The following is a 24,131-nucleotide window of genomic DNA, read 5'->3' on the forward strand; positions in this document are numbered from 1 at the left end:
TCTCCTGAAATTAGTCTGATCACTGGGAGTTTACAGAAAAATGAACTACTGGTGGTCCTAAATGACACATGGAAGGGGCTCTGTTTGACATGGATTTCAGGGCTGTGTGGGAACACATGGAGCACAGCAGCGGTGCCCAGAAAGATGGTGACTTGTATAGGAGGGAGGGGTTAGGCTAGAGCTCTATGGGAGTTGCTCCACACTACGATTTTTGGACATGCAGGGTTGTGGCTGTAGTTTCTCCCAGCCTGACATGCCACTCTATCACGTGGGCTCTTAAGGGGGTGGGGAATCACCTATACAGCCACCTCCCTCAAAATCCAGTTGATGTCACACTGCAGTCCCTGAGATCAACTAATCATATGATTTGTGAACCCATTCTGAAGGACAAGGACAGGCAGAAGGGTGATTTCAGTGGTTGCTCCCCAGTGACAGTGGCTGCTGATTCTCCCTGGACCTTCCCCAAGGCTTGAGCATCCTCTAGAATCTGTTATCTTTCCTTGTTTTGGTTGGCACAGTTAAAGATATAGGGAACTGACCATTTTAAAATACATTTCTTGTTACCCACCTTGAAATTTTGTGATAGGTCACAGATGGCAATAAATAAAACAGTTGATTAGAAGGTGTCCAGAACTGTGTATTACTTTGGAGTTGCGTAGAGAGCCTAATGAGCCTTGGCGTTCCGAGCACCCCTTCACCTCATCTCTGATTGCGGTGCAGCAAGGAGAAGTTCAGAAGCCTTTGCTTCTGGTTTTAACTAGCCACGATTTATTGCTATAACCAAACCCCCTGCAAACTATGGTTAGTCTCAACTATGGTTTAGGGAAACAAGCCAACTACAAACCAAGGTTTACCATCCTGACTTTAGTATTATGTCCAAACAAAATCCATGTGGAGCTTGGGAAGGGAGGCATGTTACACACAAAATATAATAAGGCAATCCCCAGTAATAATGTATCGTATGGCTGTAGTATCTGAAAAATGGGAACGAGGCTTATTTCAGATCCCACAACTAGCCAAGAATGAAAGTTATTTTTTGTTAGCATGTAAAAGTCCTAATTATTCTAAACTGTGTGTTCCACTGTCTCAAAAGAGATGTCTTTTATTTTTGCATCAAAGGTTAAAAAGCTGAAGAGGGAACTCTTGCAGATGAAGCAAGAATTACTATATAAGGAGCAAGGCTATGAAACATTGCAACAGTGAGTATAAGAAAATAATTGAAATTGACTTAAATAATTCAGTCTGCTGGTTAGGACCAAATCAAATAGAATTATTGCATCCGTTTACAGAGAAAAGCTTTGGAATAAGGAAACAGTTGAGAAAAACCTACTGCCTACTGGCTATAGGAAAATCTAGCCTCTCTTTTAAAATTAGTACCTTTCTTAAAAAAAAAACCCAAGGTTTCTGGAAAGTCCAGGAAAAAATGAAAAGCCATTTCAAAGATTTAAAAAGCAAGAGCACTGAATGATTCCCTTTGCCACGTAAATGATAGAGAGCAAAGAAGCGGGTGAAAAAAGACAAGTGCAACAGAGTTACATTTCGCTGGTTCATGAGCCCTTAAAGGAGGGGTGAGCAATGTCAGGAGATCCAGTGGGCATTTTCTCTCCCTGTCCCCCTCTCCCACTGTGGGCTGCAGTCTGCTGGGTGATCTGAACATTAATTTTTAAACATTTTTAATGGAAAAAAAGATGTCTGAAGCATTACGGAGCACCAAAAAGGTCAACATTAGGTTGCAAAGAAGCTAAATTTGGTATTTTGGGTGCTCCACAGTGCTCTGGACATCATTTTTTCCCCATAAAATTTTGTTTGTTTTCTGAGGCGCGGGAGGTACAGTGGGTCTCATGTGGCCACGTGCTGCCTATCCCTGCCTTAGAGTGTGATTAGGCCTTTACTGCATATGCAGCTGTCATGCAAAAAGACATGTTACAGTGAGAAAGTTGAAACACCCAAGGCGGAAGTTAAAATTTATTTTTCTTTATTCTATTTTATTTATTACGTTTCTACTGCCCAATAGCTGAAGCTCTCTATACATTTGTATACCGCCCAATAGCTGTAATAAGTTGCAGATTGGAGAAATCCCATGATATTTTTGTCCCGTGTATTCCCAAATGTGAATTTTCACAGTGCCCTGTGCTGAGTAAACTGTGGAGAGGCATAGTATGAACACCTACTTGATGATGGTCCCCGCCCTGAAGAGGAAGTCAGCAGTCTAAACTGGCTAGGTGGCAGAATAATATTAATAATGAAGAATTCTGTGTACTATATTACAGATTTTGAACCTACAGCCCACCCCCTAAATATGTTTGCTTGGAAGTAAGTTGAACAGATTCCTTGCAAGCTAATTGGCTGAGAACTCAGTTTGTTTGTTGTTGAACTGGCAATCAGCCCTTACAGCTGGTTGAGATTTAGATATGTCTGTGATTCAATGCAGTCAGGGTGCTAGAAAGACATACCACATACCCCTGTGACATAAGAGTGGAATTAAAGTTTATGCACAATTCACAGTAGCAAGCTTTTAAAATTTAAATAAATGTCAGGGGGAGGGTGGAAAAATTAACTGGCACTTCTTTACCCATAGTTTAGTTTTCACTTAAAGCATACTTTTTTAAAACCCAAAACCTAGATCTTAAGCTTAAAAACTTCTGCTACTACTCCAAGATTAAAGGTTAGCCAAACACACTGGTTGTATTACATTAATATAACAATGAAGTATTGTTTTAAAGCAACTTACTTGCAAGCAATTTTGATAGGAATCTAAAGCATGTTTGGGAAACTTTCAGCAGCATACCACAAGCAAACAATGGACATTTGTTGTAAAAATGCAGCCAGCCAGTTTTTGGCTAGCTATAATTCCATTTATTGAAAACAGGGAGTCAGAATATCTTGTATCCTGGGGAGCCTTTTTATTCATTCTGCCGTACACATAATAAAAACAGTTCCAGCTTAAAATGCAAGACATCATGCTCTGGAGCAGCAGGCATGCAGTGTGCTACAAGACCTTTCATTCACGTCACTTGGTTTTGTGTGCAGTTATTCTGTTAGGGTGATAAGGTGGCAAAAATCAAATGTGGTCAGGGAGTAAATGTTCTGCTCTCCATAGCAGAAATAGGATCTTCATGTATTTTTTGGCTGGGTTCAGACATAATACTTAACTATAGTTAAGACTAACCACAGTTTGGCCAGGATCAGACATAACGACAAACTACGGTTAGTTGAAAATGGGAAGCCAAAGCTTCCAATCTCCTCCTTGTAGACACACTGCAGAGTGGTGGGAGGGGGTTCACAGTGTTGAGGCTCATTCATCTAACGCTAAACCATGGTTTAGCGTTACATCCAAACACAGCCTTTGTAAGCATAAAGAGAAAACATTTTACTAGTGATGGTGCTTCCTTCACTTCTGGATTAAGTTTATCTTGTGCCACACTGCCTTAGCACCTACATCAAGATGAGACAAATATGCATTTCTACTCAGTTGATATGCATACAGTTCATTTTCAAGATGGGAAATGTGATAATGCTGTTACTTTGAGACAAAAAGAACCCAAGCAAATAAACAGATGGATACTTTTCACATTGTTTGTTTAAAACATTGGTACAGCTTTATGAATTGCTATCATGTCTGGCTGCATAAAACTGCAGTGTAACAAAATAGATACTACAACAAAGAAAAACAAATCTAAAGTCATGCACGCGAAAGACTGTAATGAAAGGATCCCAGTGCATTTTGAGTACAAACTCTTCTTCAGGGCAATCATTAAAAATTATCTACAGTCAAACTTGGTTTTCCAGGGATCTGGGTTCTAGTAAGAGAACATTTTTCCTTCTTTGTTGCCTTATGTTATCTATCAGTGCTACCTTCTTCTCATGCTACTATATAACAAAATAGACACATCAGTCTTGGAGCCCACCTACATGGGAACATCCCATATTCAGGTTCTGGGTTTTAGTGTTAGAAGCTGGAATAATTAAAGGTATCCCTTGAGGAACAGGAATAACTTGACCTGGGAAAACTCCATAACATTGCTCTGGTTCTTCTCTACATTGCTTCCTAATTGCTGGTCCTGGTCATACCCTTCCCCTTGAGCTAACATCTCTATCTGCCATGTACATGGGTCAGGAACTGTTGTGGACTGTATGTTGTACGTTGGCTGAATGTATGTTGGCTGCATATCCAGCTAGAAGAAGCAACAGACTCTTCTATCTGAGAAGAGTATATGTACTTTGGTTCTCATGTTATGCTTTCACATATCTTGAGTCACTGGTTTGAGTCGCACAAATGCACCCATGTCTTTACAGATAACTTAAGAAGCAGCCCTGGTGTGGGGAAATCATTGTATGTGCATATAAATTTGAATTATCTCATTAACTGAAATCTGATCATGGAAAATTATGCTAGACATTAATAAATCCTTTTAAATATTTTATTTTTATTTATTTATTTACAATATTTATATACTGCTCCACATCAAAAGATTGTGGAGCAGTGAACAACAAAGATAAAAGAATAAAGCACTATATTAAAACTATTAAAACATTTCAAAAGAAACAAATTCTGAACTTAATAAACCTTGGCTGGTCACTCAAGGAAGGCCTCTCGAAATAACAATGTCTTCAGGAGGCACCGAAAGCAACACAGTTTTGGCGCCTACCTGACCTCCAAAGGCAGGGTGTTCTACAGGAAGGGGGCCACCACGCTGAAGGCTCTTTTCCTGGTGGACTCCAGCAGGGCCATAGGTCCATGTGGAACCACCAGGGACATGCCCTCTGATGACTTCAGTGACCAGGCACGTTGGTAAAGAAGAAGGCAGTCTCTCAGGTATCCTGGTCCCAAGTTGTTTAGGGCTTTGTACACTAGTACTAATAACTTAAACCTGGCCCGGTAGCGAATAGGCAGCCAGTGCAGTTCCTTCAGCAAAGGAGTTACATGCTGAAAAGGGGCAGCTCCTGACAACAGCCGAGCTGCTGCTTTGCACACTAGCTCCAACTCCCTGACCAATATTAAGGGAAGCCCCACATAGAGTGCATTGCAGTAATCCTGTCTTGAGGTTACTAATGCCTGTACCACTATGGCCAAGCTATCCTGTCCAGGACAGGCCATAGCTGGCGAACCAGCCGAAGCTGGTAAAAGGCACTCTGAGCCGCCGCAGCCACTTGGGCTTCCAGTGACAATGATGGATCTAGGAGTTCCCCCAAACTATGAACCTGATCTTTCGGAGGGAGTGCCACCTCATCCAGAACAGGCAATGAGCATATCTCCCAGCCCTGGGAAGCATTCACCCACAGGGCTTCCGTCTTGCCAGGATTCAGCTTCAGTTTATTGGCCCTCATCCAGCCCATTTCTGAGTCTAGGCACTGATCCAGGACTTGCACAGCCTCTCCTGATTCAGATGCCACAGGGTGATAGAGCTGCAGGTCATTAGCATACTGATGGCATTTAACTCCAAATCCCCTAATGACTGCTCCCAGCGGCTTCATATAGATGTTAAACAACATTGGGTACAAGTGGTCCCCTGTGGCACCCCATACCTCAATTGCCATGGGGCTGAGGAGTAGTCACCCAATGTTACTCTCTGAAATCAACCCCCCAGGTAGGACTGGAACCACTCTAGCACAGTGCCTCCAATACCCATCCCACAGAGTCGATCCAGGAGGACACCATGGTCAGTGGTATCAAAAGCCGAGGAGAGGCTGAGCAGAATTAACAAGGTTGCACTCCCCTGCCCCTCTCTCGATAAAGGTCATCCATCAGGGCAGCCAAAGCTGATTCAGTCCCGTAACCAGATCAAAACCCAGACTGGAATGGGGCTAGATAATCAGTATCCTCCAAGAGTGCCTACCGTTGCTCCACCACAACCCTCTGAAGTACCTAAGGAAGGGGTATTTGCAACTGGGTGGTCGTTGTCTAGTACCGTTGGGTCCAGAGTGGGCTTCTTTAGGAGTGGCCGCACTACTGCCTCCTTAAGGACAGCAGGGACCACCCCTTCCCACAGGGAAGCATTTATCACTCCCAGAACCCACCCAGTCATATCCCCTCGGCTAGCTTTTATTAGCCAAGAAGAGCAGGGAGCAAGAGGGCACGTGGTCGGTTGCATTGTTGCAAGCACCTTGTCCATATCATCAGGCCGCAGGAACTGGATGCATGCATGCAGCGGCATGTATCAGACACCTCAACTGGAACTGTGATAAGAACAGCATCAAGTTTGCTACAGAAACAAGCGATTTTGTCCTCAAAATGTGATGCAAAAAGGTCATAGGGGGTCCTCAATGGGGCCAGGGCCAGAAGAGTTCTGGTGAATGGCTACTTGAGGATGCAATGGAGGCAGCAAAATAAGCCTTCTTTGCTTTCCACACCGCCACACAATAGGCACAATTATGTGCTCTAGAATGTGCTCGGTCATCTTCGCTTTGAGTCTTACGCCATTTGCACTCTAGCTGACGTCCAGCCTGTTTCACTGACCACAGCTCCCCAGTATACCAAGGAGTGGAGCAGCCTTTACAACACTGGAGAGGGCACTCAGGTGAAATCAAATCGATGGCTTGACTGGGTACATAATTTTCTTTTTCATTACAAATATGCACATATTTGCACATATGGCTTTACCTTCACAGTAACCATTGCTATCTGTAAAGGACTAATAGATTTTGTTGTGGTGATAAAGGCGAGTTTCTCATAATCAATGGGGGAAACAACACAGTATGGGTTGTTTCCCCTGCTCCCGAGCATGCCATTCATGCAACCATCATTTACCTAATTACCCGCTCCACGTCACGTGTTGCCATGTTGTCCGAACCCTGTGTGTGGCACAGTAGGGATGGCTTCTAACCCACACCACAACCCATGGCTTGTTGTAGGTGTTGTGGGATGGGTTAGAAGCCACCTGTGCCGTGCATCAGGTTAGGACAACATGGCAACCTATGATGTGGCACGGGTAATTAGATAAATGCCGGTTGTGTGAGCGGCATGCATGGGGGCAGGGGAAACAACCCATACTGCATTGTTTCCCCCTGCGATTGTGTGAACCTGGCCAAAGTCTTTTCCAGTTAATTGTCTCAGTCAAAAGGGCTTCTGGCAGTGATTGAGTAGTTTTGATTCTACTTGCCTGGAAGGTAGAAGATAATAGGAGATGAAGGATAAAGAAGCAGGGACCTCCAAAAACAACTGTGGGAGAGGCAGTGCTCCAAGGGAACAAGGAGAATGCAGGTAGTCAAGGAACAGGAGTCTTGGAAGAAAAGAAAAACTAGGAGGGAGAATGGGCAGAGAGGAAAGGCACACATGGCCAGGAGTGGTGCTCATTAAAATCAATGGGAGTTTTGCCATGGATTTCTGTAGGAGCAGATTGTCACCCCCTCTGTATGAATGTAGATACACTTAAAAAAAAATGTCTTCCTGTCGCCTCAGTTAATGTTTTAACTTTCAGTTCATATATCAAGTTGTCATCTGTCTGTCTTCCTGTATTGCTGGGGCAGAGAGAATTTCCTTCCAAGAATTCTAAAGCATGATAAGTTATGTTGATAATTTTAGAGTCCTTTTTTTTAAATGGCAGCTTAATGTCAAAGTCAAGAAAGCACTGTATCTTCAGTGCACGTATTCAATGTAAGATACTGTATGTACACTTGGTATTGAAGATTGCATTTTACCTTTGAAGTGTTTGTTTCCTTTTCTTGGAAAACATGAATTTGCAAGTGAAAATGATAGATGATAACGTGGGGGGGGGGGGTTCTCATAAATTGTGCCCTCTGAAGATGCCACTTACCCTTTTTAGTTTGTTGAAGCACACAGTTCTAATTGCTTATATACGACTGCTGATGTTCTTGCTTTAGTTGTTGGTGGCTTTTAAATGGTAGCTCTAATACTTATCTTCAGATATTATGGTTGTGTTTACCTTTTTATGTGAACTGATTTGAGAATGTTCCTGATGAATGGTGGGAGATATCGTGGATAAATAACTATTTAATTTTCTTAACTCCTGTGGTTTTCTTAAGTTGTTTCTTTGGAAAGTACACACTGTAGCTAGAGGTGAATATTTAAAAATAGTTTAGCACTTGTAATGTGCAAAGTGCTTTGGGATCCTTTCTGCATTCATCTCTATGGGCCAAAACAGACATTATTTTAAATGCATGTTTAGCAGCTGTCTCCCCCACCCCATTTTTACTCTAAAGTAGCTGCACTGCTCCCAATTCAGATCTTAAAAGCCCCCCTACCCTCCTACTAGTGTCCTGATTCAGATTGGTACCTGTGCTCCTACTCTAGAGTAAAAATGAAAAATGACATTGCTGCTAGATACAGATTTAAAGTAATATCTGTTTGGGCCCTACAAGAATCCATTTTGCAGGCGGGGACACTAAGATTACAGATATGCGTAAACAGGTGTATAAACAGCATTGTCTGTGATGAATGGGACCCATGCCTGAGAACAGATTAAAACCCAGGTTACCCAGGCTCAAGTTCAGCACTAGATCCACTTTAGGTTCAATGGCTCCCATCTACATCTCACAAGAATTACTGCATACTTTAAAAAGTGCTGTGTACTTTAGAAATAGTTTATTATGTATATGAGTTGTCCCATGATATGCTATGTACTTGCCCTGATAGTCGTTTTGGGACCAGTTGGGATCTCATCGACTCACTTGTGGAAGCCGAACAGCTGTTATGTCTAGGGAAGAGTAGAACTAGAAGAATGAGAATGCAAATTTACTTTCATTCCTATTTTATCTGCAAGACTTTTAGTTCAGAATAGCTTCTTAATTTTTTAAAAAAATGTAGTTTTAAATACAGATGAGCCCAAAGAAGAAAAATCTAAAGAGTAAAGAACAATAGAAGCTCCTCCTTCCTTAGATATGATGAATAGCAATAAAAATATGAACTGATGCTGCTGTATGATCACCCATTTGCACCTCTGAAAACTATGCAATCCTATGCATGTTTTCTCAGAAGTAAGTTGCACTGTGTTCAATGGGGTTTACTTCCACATGAGTGTGCATAGGATTGCAGCCTTAACTTCCAGATGATTTGAGTCTTTCCCAAGGCAATTAGACATTTCTTAAGGATCTCAGTAGTGCAGTTGAATTCCTGCAGCAGAATCTGTGGGAGTTTCCCTTTAAAATTGTGCTGCCTTTTTCGGGTGAGGAAGCAATTGAAGAAACAGAGGCTGGAGATGCAAGATGGAGTTTGGAATTATACTGTTGCTAAGGTTAAAGAATGTCCATCTCCTCCTCTGTTTTGATTGTAGCGAGGTATTTTGCTATGAGACATAATATTTTTAAAACTACTCATTCTTTTCTTCCCCCCAGTATGATTTCCTTCTGAATGTCAAGACAACATTCTTTCTTTACAGTTAACACCGGTATCTCTGTTTTACAGAATTGACCAAAAAATGTCTGGAGGCCACAGTGGGTATGAACTAAGTGAAGCCAAAGCCATTGTAAATGAACTGAAGTCTATCAGAAAGGCTATAAGCTCCGGTGAGAAGGAGAAGCAAGATTTAATGCAGGTATTTTGATACCACTTATGTCCTAAATTTTGATACCATTTGTGTCCTGAATGTTAAGGGGGGGTATTTCTTTATTTAGCTAATCATGGTTTCTCATCTTGCCCTCTTGAAATGGCTTATTTTTGTGATATGTATACAATACTTTCATTAATGCAAAGACGACCTTGAATTGGGTTTACCTCCCAAGTGGTTATGGTAAAGCAGCCTCCCCCAACCTGGTGCCCTTTAGATGTGTTGGCCTACAACTCCCATCATCCCTGACCATTGGTCATGCTGGCTGGGACAATGGGGGTTATAGACCAAAATATCTGGAGAGCACCAGGTTGGGGAAGGCTGGGGTAAAGTGTTGATAAAAAATCTTTGGGGCTCTCTTTGTATAGTAGTCTCTGTCTCTCCTGCCTGTGTACTGTTTGTTGTCTGTTGATCTTTGATGATACAATAGTGAAACATTTTTGCCTTTTTTTCAGAGTCTTGCAAAGCTGAGAGAGAGATTCCTCCTCGACCAAACTATTGGCAGATCAGAACCAGATCTGAGGTGCAGCCCAGCGCATTCTCAGCTATCTCTCTCTAGGCAGACTTTGGATGCAGGATCTCAGACAGACATTTCTGGTGATGTAAGTTTTTCATGCCATTTAGGGTGCTTTCAGACAAGGCTTTTATCCTGCCATCACTCAGCCTTATTCACAGAATTTTACGGGGGTCCGGATGACTAGGTCTTCTACTTATTAACCCCCCATGTTTTCTCAGTGATTTTTCCATCCTTTTTCTTAAATAAGATAATGATTCTTAAATAAGACAGGCTTTTCTCTGGAATGCAAACAATTTCTCAGGTAAATAATTTAAAAATCATACCAGTAAGCAAAGCTTTTCATCAGCTACTTTGTTTGAAAGGTTCCTTTAAGAATGAAAAGCCAGTGAGGTTGCTATGGACCCCAGCAGCTGTTTGAACTATTTGTAAATCTTTATGAAACATAAAACACTTCATACTCTATATACTCCTCAGTGATTATGAGGTCCTATGATATTTCACCTCCCCCCACTTTTAACATTAAAAAATAATACGTTTAACTTACTAAGCTATCAGGGCTCTTATTTATTGCAGTTGAATGAGAAAGTGAAGCTACCAAATACCTGTGCTAATTGGGGTCCTTTCTTTCCCCAGCAACTTTTCAAAATAGGATAGGGAATTTTCCCTGTTTTATAAATTCCGTTTTGCCTTTATCATAAATTTGGCCTTTTTGTGTTATACAGCCACTTTTCTTCTGTTTTTCTAACTTCCCCCCTGTACATTCCTGTGAGTACACAACAACAACTCCCCAATACAAAGCAATGCAAAGGTCCATTGGACCCCAGGAGTAAACTTTACCCTAGGGGTTTAATTCCGTTTCAAGTTGGATTTAATTTGACAAACACTTTCACTGTCATAGTGGAAATGTGCAGCACTATTTTCTTATTTGTAATGTTCTTTGAAAAAGCCCTCTCTTATTAGGTTACTGTGGTATACTGAACCCTTTCCATTATCTACTGTGAGCCGAATATTTCCCCTGGGCATTTGGGGGTTTCCATTTGCTTTCTCTTCTGCCTTCTTCTACAAGACTTCCTGATATCTCAATAAGGAATTTATGTTAATATTGTAGGGCCCAATGTACCCCAATAGTTTTTGTATTATATTTTATTGGTATAACATTCCAAAAACAGTGTCTATTTTTATGTTAACCTGACATAATCTAAAAATCAATAATTAACTTTGTTTCCAGTTAGGATTTTAAAGGGGTCCATTGGACCCCATTAGCAGGTTGATGCTGCCTCAAAACCATGGTGTGCATTTGTCTCATATTTCTTAGACTTAAGAGTACCTATTTGTTTTTCCCAAAAGGAGATGGTCAAAATAAACTTATGGAAAAGTCAGGTTTAAAGCTTCCTATTTTCAGAAGCTGGTGAGGAAAGATCTCATCCTAAATGTATTTTGTACCTCTGAAACTGACTGATGGAATTAACATTTTAGCAACTTTGGGATCTCATTGACCAATATGCCAGATACAGGTTTACACCTACAAGTACTTTCCAAATGTTGGTATATTTCTTTAAGGTACCATGATGAAAGGCTATGGAAGTGATTTTCTGAGAAGAAGCCTACACTTGAATGTGGTTTTTAGCAATCTCAGTTTCATTGAAGTCCTACTTTGAACTTCATTGACCTCCACCAAAGTTCTGAGTTCAGAGTAGTAAAGTAACAACTTGGGATGTATTAAATGCTGCTTCAAACTAGGCCTTAAAAACAGAATTGTACCTACTTGTATTGAATTCTGTCCTGAGGTGATTTAGCAGTAGAAAATGTACATTCTATTTTAAAATATTTGAGTAAGTGAGCTTTTGTGCTGAAAAACCAGTGATTACTGTTTTGAAATGTGTTTCTATTTATTTAGATAATTTTAGGTGATTAAATTGCTTTCTGACTTTGTTTTAATTGATTTGTGCAATAAGGTTGGTGGTTCTTCTCAACAGGTTGGTGTCAGGAATATGACCAATTTAGCTGAAAAGGTCAGACTGAGTCTTCAGTATGAAGAAGCCAAAAGAAGGTAATGACAGGGTTTATTTCTTCTGTAAAAATGTGAATTTGTATCTGAGTTTATGAAACCAGGAAATCCTGGAGCCAATCTAATGCTTGCAGTGACATCTACTGGATGCATTTACAGGAAGCATTACCTGACATTGTTAGCAGGATCATTTATTTGTACTCATTCTAGGCTGCACAAACTTTAAACATTAGACTACTAGTGGGTGTTGAAAAGATATAATCATACACAGATCTACAATGTATGAGAATAGCAGAAACAAAATAATACTACTGCTTGTAACCAAGAGAATGTGAACCAAACTGAAGTGCAAGTTCAGGAGAGCGGGATACTATTTGCAAGTTCTGTTCAGTTTTCTCGCCTGTGTACTCATAGCAAAATAAACCCTAAGACCACACTTCAGAAGTGGCTATGGATATGAGATTCTCATTCAGGAAAAATGTAATGTGTAAATTAGTGGCCCTAAGATCAGAACCTTAATGGTAATGTTATAGAGCTTTTGCAGCCCAATCCACAAACTATTTAAAATGGAAATTAATTCATCCCTAAACCTTTGCTGAAGTGTTCTGAAGGACCAAGGCAGAAGGTGCAAAGTGGATCCACATGAATGTAGCATGGGAAGCTCAATTCAAATACCTAGTCAATGCTGAATGAGGAATTAACTCTACATGGCCAGCAAGCTCCATGACTTATATATATATATAAATCAACAGCTTCCCACATGGCATAGGAAGCCACTTTTGGAACTCAAGGGAATTTCAGAAATTGTATTCAGTGTAGGCTAGGAGTGGATATGGTAGCTGTTGTTTAAAAATGAATAAATAGCAGAAGTCCTATTGGTTGTTGTTCAGTCGTTAAGTCGTGTCTGAGTCTTCGTGCCTCTATGGACCACAGCATGCCAGGCCTTCCTGTCCTGCGCTCTCTCCCGGAGTGTTCTCAAGTCTGTATTCATTGCATCGGTGATGCTATCTAGCCATCTTATCCTCTGCCGCCCCCTTCTCCTTTTGCCTTCAATCTTTCCCAGCATCATGGTCTTTTCCAGGGAGTTTTCTCTTCGCATTAGGTGGCCAAAATATTTGAGCTTCAGCTTCAGTATCTGTCCTTCCAATGAGCACTCAGGGTTGATTTCCTTTAGGATTGACTGATTTGACCTCCTTGCAGTCCAGGGGACTTGTAAGAGTCTTCTCCAGCACCACATTTGAAAAGCATCAATTCTTCAGCATTCAGCCTTCCGTATAGTCCAGCTCTCACAGCCATACGTTGCTACTGGGAAAACCATAGCTTTGATTATACGAATCTTTGTCGGCAAGGTGATGTCTCTGCTTCTTACTATGCTGTCTAGGTTTGCCATAGCTTTCCTCCCAAGGAGCAAGCGTCTTTTAATTTCATGGCTACAGTCACCATCTGCGGTGATCTTGGAGCCCAAGAAAATAAAATTTGTCACTGCTTCCATTTCTTCCCCTTCTATATGCCAGGAAGTGATGGGGCCAGATGCTATGATCTTTGTTTTTTTTAATGTTGCGTTTCAAACCAGCTTATGCACTCTCCACTTTCACCCTCAACAAGAGGCTCTTGAGATCCTCTTCACTTTCTGCCTTTAGGGTGGTATCGTCTGCGTATCTGAGGTTGTTGATAATTCTCCCAGCAATCTTAATTCTGACCTGTGATTCATCCAACCCGGCGTTTCTCATGATGTACTCTGCATATAAGTTAAATAAGCAGGGCGACAATATACAGCCTTGTCGTACTCCTTTCCCAATTTTGAACCAATCAGTTGTTCCATGTCCGCTTCTTACTATTGTTCTTGACCCTCGTACAGGCTTCTCAGGAGACAGGTAAGGTGGTCTGGTACTCCCATCTCTTTAAGAATTTGCCACAGTTTGTTGTGATCCACACAATCAAAGGCTTTAGCGTAGTCAATGAAGCAGAAATAGACATTTTTCTGGAATTCTCTTGCTTTCTCCATGATCCAGCGAATGTTGGCGATTTGATATCTAGTTCCTCTGCCTCTTCGAAACCCAGCTTGTACTTCTGGTAGTTCTCGGTTCACATACTGCTGAAGCCTAGCTTGTAGGATTTTGAGCATAACCTTGCTGGCATGTGAAATGAGTGCAATTGTATGGTAGTTTGAACACTCTTTAGCATTGCCCATCTTTGGAAATGGAATGTAAACTGACCTTTTCCAGTCTTGTGGCCACTGTTGTGTGTTCCAAATTTGTTGGCATATTGAGTGCAGCTCTTTAACAGCATCATCTTTTAGGATTTTAAATAGCTCAATTGGAATACTGTCATCTCCGCTAGCTTTGTTGTTACTAATGCTTCCTAAGGCCCACTTGACTTCACTCTGTAGGATGCCCAGCTCAAATTCAGTGACTGCACTATCATGTCTATCAGGGACATTCAGATCTTTCCTGTATAGTTCTTCTGTGTATTCTTGCCACCTCTTCTTAATCTCATCTGCTTCTGTTAGGTCCCTGCCTTCTTTGTCCTTTATCATGCCCGTCTTTGCACAAAACGTTCCCTTGAGATTTCCGATTTTCTTAAAATGATCTCTAGTCTTTCCCATTCTATTGTTTTCCTCAATTTCTTTGCATTGTTCATTTAAGAAGGCCTTCTTGTCTCTTCTTGCTATTCTCTAGAACTCTGCATTCAGTTGGATATATCTTCCCCTTTCTCCCTTGCTTTTCGCTTCCCTTCTTTCGTGAGCTACTTGTAAAGCCTCATCAGACAGCCACTTTGCTTTGTTGCATTTCTTTTTCTTTGGGATGGATTGAGTTGCTGCCTCCTGAACAGTGTTACGGACCTCCGTCCATAGTTCCTCAGGCACTCTGTCTATCAGGTCTAATCCCTTAAATCTATTCCTCACTTCCACTGTATATTCATAAGGGATATGATTTAGGTCATACCTGAATGGTTTAGTGGTTTCCCCTATGTTCTTCAATTTAAGCCAAAATTTTGCAAGAAGCAGCTCATGATCTGAGCCACAGTCAGCTCCAGGTCTTGTTTTTACTGACTGTATAGAGCTTCTCCATCTTTGGCTGCAAAGGACATAATCCATCTGATTTCGATATTGACCATCTGGTGATGTCCATGTGTAGAGTCGCCTCTTGTGCTGTTGGAAAAGAGTGTTTGCTATGATCAGCGTGTTCTCTTGGCAAAACTCTATTAGCCTTTGTCCTGCTTCATTTTGTACACCAAGGCCATGCTTGCCTGTTATCCCGGTGATTTCTTGACTTCCTACTTTAGCATTCCATTCCCCTATGATGAAGACGACAGCTTTTTTTGGTGTTAGTTCTAGAAGGTGTTGTAGGTCTTCATAGAACCGATCAACCTCAGCTTCTTCGGCCTCAGTGGTTGGGGCATAGACTTGAATTACTGTGATGTTGAATGGTTTGCCTTGGATTCGTACTGAGATCATTCTGTCGTTTTTGAGATTGTACCCCAGTATTGCTTTTCCCACCCTTTTGTTGACTATGAGTGCTACTCCATTTCTTCTAAGGGATTCTTGCCCACAGTAGTAGATATGATGGTCACCTGAATTAAATTCGCCCATGCCTGTCCATTTTAGTTCTCTGATCCCCAAGATGTCGATGTTCAATCTTGCCATCTCATGTTTGACCACCTCCAACTTACCTTGATTCATTGATCTTACATTCCAGGTTCCTAAACAGTATTGTTTTTTACAGCATCAGACTTTGTTTTCACCACCAGACACATCCACAGCTAAGTGTCCTTTCGGGTTTGGCCCAGCCGCTTCACTCTTTCTGGCGCTACTTGGAAATTCCCTCTGCTCTTCCCCAGTAGTATATTGGACACCTTCCGACCTGAGGGGCTCATCATCCGGCGTTATATCTTTTAGCCTTGTGATACGTTCCATGGGGTTTTCTTGGCAAGAATACTGGAGTGGGTTGCCATTTCCTTCTCCAATGGACCACATTTTGTCAGAACTCTCCACCATGACCTGTCCATCTTAGGTGGCCCTGCATGGCATAGCTTATGGCTTCACTGAGTTACGCAAGCCCCTTTGCCACAACAAGGCAGTGATCCATGAAGGAGAGTCCTATTGGACATCCCATAATTCTTGGGTACATTTAAAGGATCTCAGTCTAGGTAGCCTGTGGACACAATGCAGTTTCACACTTACTTAACACCAATTGTTTGATAGCTGTGGAACATAATACAGCAGATTCAACCGCAATATGGGTAACACAGAGAAAATAAAGGTATAGGGAAGACAGCAGTGATTCATAAGGAGCATGCTAGAGAAGCAATGCAAGGTTAGGTTAGGAAAGAGTGATATAGCAGCAGAATGGGCAAAAAAAGTCAGGTTGTGATGGTCCAAGAAAGGATTTAAAAAATAAATGGCATTTGGAGAGAGATTTAAAACTAGACTGAGGCCAGGACTGGCTATAGCATGCATCATTGTAGAAGGTCTGATTTTAATTAACTGTCCTCCTTCCTCTCTCATCATTTTAACAAGTTTGCAGTATAGATTCTAGAAAACTTCAGGAGGCCTCATACAAAGCCTTCAGCATATATAAGAAGAATAGTATTGGTTTCAAACACACACAAAAATCTGCCTTAAAAATGAAAATTGGTGTTGACAAACTGTGCCAAGCAAGGGGGCTGAAACCTTAATTTACAGAGAGAAGGTATAGTATTAGGACAGATACTGAAGCTGAAGCTCAAATATTTTGGCCACCTAATGTGAAGAGAAAACTCCCTGGAAAATACCCTGATGCTGGGAAAGATTGAAGGCAAAAGGAGAAGGGGACAGCAGAGGATGAGATGGCTAGATAGCATCACTGATGCAATGAATATGAACTTGAGCACGCTCTGGGAGAGAGCGGAGGACAGGAAGGCCTGGCGTGCTATGGTTCATGGGGTCACGAAGAGTCGGACATGACTTATCGACTGAACAACAAGTATAGTATTAAATGGGGGTATTGCAATGTGTGTAAAGTGCCTTGACACCGATAAAAAGTTGTTGCCTCAAAGGCTAAGATGACATTTTAGTGTTCATGTCCTTGTTATCTTGGGCCCCTTCTATGAGACAGCTAACAAGGGTACCAATTAGTTGATAACTGTCAGCATTGCAGAGAGGGAAAAAGTTCCTGTGAGACTGCCACCTCATCTTCTAAGTCATTGAACAGCTGTCAAAAACAGCTACTTCCAGATAATGCTAAGGTTAGCTAGATTTGAACTAGTGGCCCAGAGAATAAAGCTGTTGCATTTTGTTATCAATCTTGGGCTGCCAGGATGGCTTCTTTTCAAAATGCTCCATATACATATACACATGGACTTTGTTGCTTTAAAAAATAAAATCACATTCACAAAAAATGTTTTGAATGTAAATTCATTTTTTCTCTCCAAAACTATTTTATTACCAATTTCAGTGAATAATGGGATAGTCTCAAATGTGGAGAGCCAATACTAATGGTATAAGCCAGTGTTTTATTATACATCAAGCTCAAAGCAGACATTGACTACCTTTCATTTTGCTTAGTGGTTAAGACGCTGAACTGCAGACTGGAAGGTCAGCAGGTCAGCAGTTCGAGACCTGAGTGCTGCGTGACGGAGTGAGCTCCCATCTTCAGTCCCAGCTTCTGCCAACCTAGCAGTTCAAAAGCAAGAAATTGCAAGTAGATAAATAAGTACCGCCTCGGCGGGAAAGGTAACAGCGTTCCGTGCACCTCGGTGTTCAGTCATGCTGGCCACATGACCACGGAAGCGTCTTTGGACAGCACTGGCTCTTCGGCTTAGAAACGGGGATGAGCACCGCACCCTAGAGTCGGACACGACTGGTTGGGGACACCTTTACCTTTTTATTGCAAGATACTTAACGACAAAGGGCTGCATCAGATTATATGGATCTGATTGATCCCCTACTTGGAGCGGGGAGTGGGAGTGAGAGCTCACCTTCCCTCCCTAGCCACCCAGCATGCCTGACCTCTCTCAGACACCACCAGCTTCCATCTGGGACATAACAGTTGATCAGTATCTGTGTGCATAGGCACAGATTGTGTGGGTGGCAGGTAAAATTTGGGAATTGTCTGCATGATTTCAAGCTTACATGTGTAGGCCCTACCCTAATGTTGTATCCTTGAATAAGCAGTGAACAGCATTGGAAGTGGGGCAGGCAAGTCAAGTGGGTGGGGAGGTATAGTGTTCTCTTGCTTCTGCTTCCTACCATGCATAAGTGAGTGATTGTGTCTGTGTCATCTGATCTGACCCAAGACCTGCTGTTTGAAAGACATCATGACATACTTGCTGCTAAGCAGGGATGGGCAACTTGTGGCCCCTCCAGATGTTTTGGCCTGCAAGTCCCACCAGCCCTAGGCAGCATAGTCAATGGTGAGGCATGATGGGACTTGTAGGCCAAAACATCTGGAGGGTCACAAGTTGCCCATCCCTGTGCTAAGCCTTCTTAGTTCAGCAGGAGTGATTCTTCTATTCTCAGTACTTGCATCACATTGACTTGCCATGTCTAAATATATGTTTCTGTTATACCATGGGTTCTTTGGCATACTTGGTACCTATTGCTCATCTTCTCTCTCTCCCCCCCCCCCCCAATTAGAATGGCAAACTTGAAGATTGAACTGTCTAAGTTAGAAAGTGAAGCTTGGCCTGGAGCACTGGATATTGAGAAGGAGAAGTTGATGCTGATTAATGAAAAGGAAGAGCTTCTGAAAGAGCTTCAGTTTGTCACCCCATGTAAACGCACTCAAGATGAATTGGAGCATCTGGAAACAGAAAGGAAGAGGCTGGAAGAGGAGCTATCTGTGAAAAGCACACCTAGTGATGAACTTACAGAGAGGTATTTTCCCCCCTTCCCTCCAACATTAACTACTTCTTTTTTCAATGTAACCTTTATACTCATTGAAGAGTCTGAGTTGTGCCCTGATGGGCAATTTTCCTTCAGTAGCTTTTCTGTGTAGTTTGTAATTAAATTTATTATTAGTCCACTGGGCAGTAACGCAAGGAGACCTTCGCACTGTGACAGAACTCACAGAGTTAGTATTATTCCAAGCTCTCTCTGTTGCTCTATTTGTGACCAGCATGAAAATACCTAGGCCTGCTGTTAAATAGCTGAAGAAACCCAGCAAAATGGGTTTTGTGATAATAGCTGCAACCTGTGTGAACTCTTCATTGCAAACGCTATCTTCATTGCATCAGTATTGTACTTTTGTACTTGATGGAGATAGAATTTCACACATGTACTCGCATGCAAAAAAATAATTTTAAAGGAGTATCGCATTGAGTTTGGAAGGGGAGACGTACAACTGCTAGGCTCTGCTTGTTTCCACTACAGTCCACGCCATGGCTCATCAGCCTTCCAAGCATGTTTAGAAAGAGCAATCTGTGATGTGAAAAATGTAATTTATATAAGAATTACAAATTTTATTTACAGTGACTAACAATGTATTTGTGAGAGCTTAAGTATAGAAAATATTGACTTTGGCAGATAATGTCTATGACTGCAAAAATGTCTGCAGCCTGATTGATTGATTGATTGATTTGATTTGTACTCCCACCTTTCTACCAAGAAAATGGCACTTAAAGTGGCTTACAACATAGGTAACTCAAACTTGATTAAATAAATTAAAACAAATGCATTAAAACATGACAATAACAAAATAAAAACAGCACCAAACTCAACAGACCGCTGACATACCAAAGGCCTGCTTGAATAAAAAACGTCTTTGCCGGCCAGTGGGCAGACTGCAAAGAGGGAGCCAACCTAGCCTCCTTTGGCAGGGAGCTTCATAGCTGCTGTGGAATTTACCTCCCTCTCACAAAAAGTGGGAGCATTTGCATATAACAATAAGACAGGAATCCTGGATTACTAAACTACAGTAGCGTGCTCCTGCACACAACCTGTTTACTTCCACTTTACACAAGTGGGTAAACAAAGCAAGCAGGGATAGTTTAGCGTGGCATCTGAACACAGGTTTATGAATTATTGCGCCCAAACAAGCCAGGATTTGTAAGTCAAGAACAAACCCTGGTTTAAAACTAGCTTATGATCCTGTCTTGTTTGGGCACAGGAGACCATAATACTAGGTTTGGACAGCATGCTAAGCTATCCCTGGCTGGTTTGTTTACCTACTCATGCAAAGGGAGGAGTGAATGGGCTGCGTGCACCTGCAGTTATCTCATTAACATTGTGATTTATTATGCCAGATGATTGGTTTATCGTTATATGGGAATGCGGCCAATGGTAATTATAAGAAGGGACCTTTCTTCCCAGTAACCAATGATGTTGTCGTGCAAGAAAAAAAGACTATGTCTTGGTGAGTCACCATGTGATGAAATCTTCAGACAATCAAGTGATCATATGATAATTGTAACCATCAAATGAATATCTGGGTAATCTAAATCCACATTCAATAAAAGATCCAGTTCTTAAGATGACACATGCTAACAGTGTAAGCTAGCATTTAGCACAGATCAAGCGCAAAGTAAAAATTGTGTAGCTTTCGTTTTCTCTGTCAGTGACTTCAGGTGCAGTGCTGTGCATGTTTAGACATACATGCTGGGAGTTGTAGAACTTTTTTCTCTCTAAATCTGCATAGGATTGCACTCTTAGAGTATTAATAAGCTAAAATAGATTTTCCAGGGAAAAGGGTATTGTGAGCCTCCCTTATAGGACTCTGTTTGACAAAGATGCAATTCTCTGCAACTATTAAACATATTCAGAAAAATCCTTGTCAACGTCAAAGGGAAGAGTTTTGAGTGAGCCCTAAATCACTGCTGAAAACTAAGGAAAGAAAAACAGAAACTGTTTTCTACTGGGCTTAACTAAGTTTTTATTGTACTTGGGGGGGGGGGGTTTGCTAGACCCTCTGAATTTTTAAGCCTAATGGTTTTGGTGTATTCAGGTATCTACAGATACAGATGAACAGATCCTTTCCCTTAAGGAAATAAATATTTTATATTTTACATTTTACATTTAAGCGTATGACTTTTGCCCCAATGTGCATGTCTGCATTTAAGGGAATGTTTTAATCTAATGCTTTTCAAATAGAAATCCTTTGTCTGCTTTGTGCAGTTCTGCCTCTGGCAGTGTATTTTCCTAGTCACAGAGGAACAAAAAGCCAGTTTTAAAAGTAAATACTGTTAGGTTTTCCACAAGCTTTCTCTGCATTATGGTGTAGTAGGAGACAGGCATGTCTGTATAGATGAGGAAGAGGATAAAATCAGATATTGGCACAGAACTGTATTACAATACTGAGAAATCCTGAAAATTGGGGCTGCCATAATGCAATAATTATAACCCCAGGACAGTTTGGCAGTTGTTAGAAGACCTGGCATATTTTAACAGTTCCTCCCCCTGTCCTCACCTGCTTTCTCCAAAGACCACTTCAAGGTTAAGAACCTTCACATGGGAAGGGTAGGAGAAGAGGAGGAAATTATCCACTTTCTCCCAGCTGCCTTGTCCAACACAGCTAGATTTCATTCTTGTTTTCCTACTCTTATTCTTGGTGATTTTAATATTCATATTCACTCAGATTCTGAATCTTCTGGTTTACGATCTTCACTTCTTAAAAAAACGATCTTCCTCCAAACCCCTTTTCTCATAGACCCAGTTGTTCTGCCGGCCACATCTCAGACCTGGTTATCCTTCCATGATGTTTTGTCTCTAATCTTGATCATTAGGGTGCTTCTAGACTCCAATCAAAAGGCATTGTACAGCTATTCCATCTTTTCCTCCTTAATTTATTTTCTGGTAAGGAAAAAGATGAAAGAAACAATGGGAAAACACAGGAGGGTTACAAATTGAAGACAGCATGAACTGGACCCTGTGTACAATTCCGTGAACCAAGCAGGTCGATTGCACAATAAAAGCCTCATCTAGAAGTACCCTTAGGGCACAATTCTGTTCATGTTTAGGCAGAAAAAAGTCCTACAATTCCCAGCATTTCCCATCCAGTCATGCTGGCTGGGGCATACCAGCAGTTGTAGGACCTCTTCTGTCTAAACATGCATAGGATTGCACCCTTATTCCCCTTCACCCTTTTAATAAAATTTATCATTATTTGCTTATTAGTTCTCTTTACAGTTTAGGATTTGGTGGTCCTGTTCTGTCTTGTTGTCACTCCTGTCTCACAAATGGTTCTTTTAAAATCTCTGTCAATGGGATGGGTCCAGTCATAGGGCTTTTAACCCACCATTTTACCGAGGCTTCTGCTTCCAGATTTGGGGCCATCTGAATATTTAGAGGGAGACAGATTCTGCTTTGTGGGATTAAGATCGGCTCCTTTACACGTGGGGTTTTTTTTGGGGGGGGGGCCTTTATCTGCCTTTCTGTGTATTCCATTATACAACCACTAGGAGGAGGTGTTGGTATAGTGAAATTGTGAAAATACACAGGGTTTCATGCTGCCATCCACAGAAATACCAGACTTTCCTCATTAGAAAAAACCAAAATGCTGGTACTCACAAACTATCATCAGTGAGGAATCATGAACACACAATAAATGCCTTGTGTAGAAAGGCTCTTAGTTATAGTTAAAACAAACCCATAGAAATCAGTGGGACTTAAGTTAGGCATGACTAACTTAAATCCCATTGATTTCAGTGGGTTTACTCTAGTCTGTATCCAACCCAATAGCTTACCCCCTCCTCAGTTTCCTTTTTCAACTGGGGTTCCTCAGGGCTCTGTTCTTGTCTTCCTTGGCTTCACTCTTACCAGCTTCCTCTTGGCAACATGAGTTCTTCTTTTGGCTTGTAATGTTTCTCTCCCCCTGTTCTTAATATTTCAGACAGCGCAATCCTATGCATAGCTACTTGGAAATAAGTGCCACTGAACTCAGTAGAGCTTACTCCCAGGTAAGTGTGCATAGGATTGGAGCCTAATTGCCTTAAAACTATATCTGCCCAGATATCAGATCATTATCTCCGCAATGTAATATGCAGCACAGAGTTTGCGTTTCTCCCCTTAACCTCTGTGGTTGCTGACTTTTTCTCTGTCAGTTGGAAACGTCACTCTTCAGTCTCCTCAGCAAGTTAAGAATTAGGCTATTATCTTTTAATTTTTCTCTTTAGTTCTTTCAGTTTGCATAACTGCGTTAGCTAAGGTTTGCCAGTTCTCTCTAATATGTCTAACGTTTGTTCTTTTATCTATTGATTCCACTAAACACCCTTATAAAGACCAGGTCCGCAGCCTGGGGGTCATTTTGGACTCCCAGCTGTCCATGGAGGCTCAGGTGTCAGCTGTGAGCCGGACAGCGCTGTATCAACTCCATCTGATACGGCGGCTGTGCCCCTTCCTTCCCGACCATCTGCTCCCATCAGTAGTACATGCCCTGGTCTCCTCTTGTTTAGACTACTGTAATGCGCTCTACGTGGGGTTACCCTTGAAGACGGTTTGGAAACTGCAGCTGGTACAGAACGTGGCGGCTCGCCTGATTAAAGGCAGCCGCCGGCGAGATCACATCACTCCAGTGCTGAAGGAGTTGCACTGGTTACCAGTTGTTTTCCGGGCCAAATTCAAGGTGTTGGTTTTGACCTTTAAAACCCTATATGGTTCCGGCCCAGCCTATCTTAAGGAGCGCCTCCAGCAACACCAGACAGGCCGCTTAACAAGATCAGCCTCGGATGGCCTTCTCTCTGTCCCATCAGCCAGGACAGCTAGACTGGTGGGGACGAGGGAGAGGGCCTTTTCTGTGGTGGCCCCCACTCTTTGGAACTCCCTCCCTAGGGAACTCCGTCATGCCCCCTCTTTAATGAGCTTCCGTCGTGCATTAAAAATGTGGTTGTTCAGGCAGGCATTTGGGGTGGGTTAGGGTATTTAAAAAAAAAATTATGGTAGAATTTTATTGTTTTAAATTGTTTTATGGTGTGTTGTGCATCGCCCAGAGTGGCTGGGTGACCAGCCAGATGGGCGATTAATAAATTTAATAAATAAATAAATAAATAAATTATTCAGATCTAAATTCTGTCTTGTGTTAAATATTGAAATGTGGTGTTCATCACACTTCCTGTTTTTCATCTTAAGTAATTAACTTTGTTCTCAGCTGCTCTTCTCATTTCTTCCTTCTTTTCACTTCAGTCATATTGT

At 41.6% G+C, this 24,131-nt stretch overlaps 1 protein-coding gene across 4 annotated transcripts in view; it reads left to right on the top strand.

Annotated features, from left to right (window-relative positions):
* The window catches only part of WWC2 (WW and C2 domain containing 2), a 208,057-nt gene that overhangs the window by 109,874 nt on the left and 74,052 nt on the right, over positions 1 to 24,131 (top strand). For all 4 annotated transcript variants that reach the window (XM_084856506.1, XM_084856505.1, XM_084856507.1 and 1 more), the window contains 5 exons: positions 1,120 to 1,199; positions 9,362 to 9,491; positions 9,959 to 10,105; positions 11,997 to 12,070; positions 18,645 to 18,884. In XM_084856506.1, the coding sequence (XP_084712632.1) occupies positions 1,120 to 1,199; positions 9,362 to 9,491; positions 9,959 to 10,105; positions 11,997 to 12,070; positions 18,645 to 18,884 (671 nt within the window). The remainder of the gene's footprint in view (positions 1 to 1,119; positions 1,200 to 9,361; positions 9,492 to 9,958; positions 10,106 to 11,996; positions 12,071 to 18,644; positions 18,885 to 24,131) is intronic.

The sequence above is a fragment of the Heloderma suspectum genome, chromosome 5, assembly GCF_057233095.1.
Source record: "Heloderma suspectum isolate Gila_16-S chromosome 5, 16-S_ref, whole genome shotgun sequence".
Lineage (NCBI taxonomy): Eukaryota > Metazoa > Chordata > Lepidosauria > Squamata > Helodermatidae > Heloderma > Heloderma suspectum.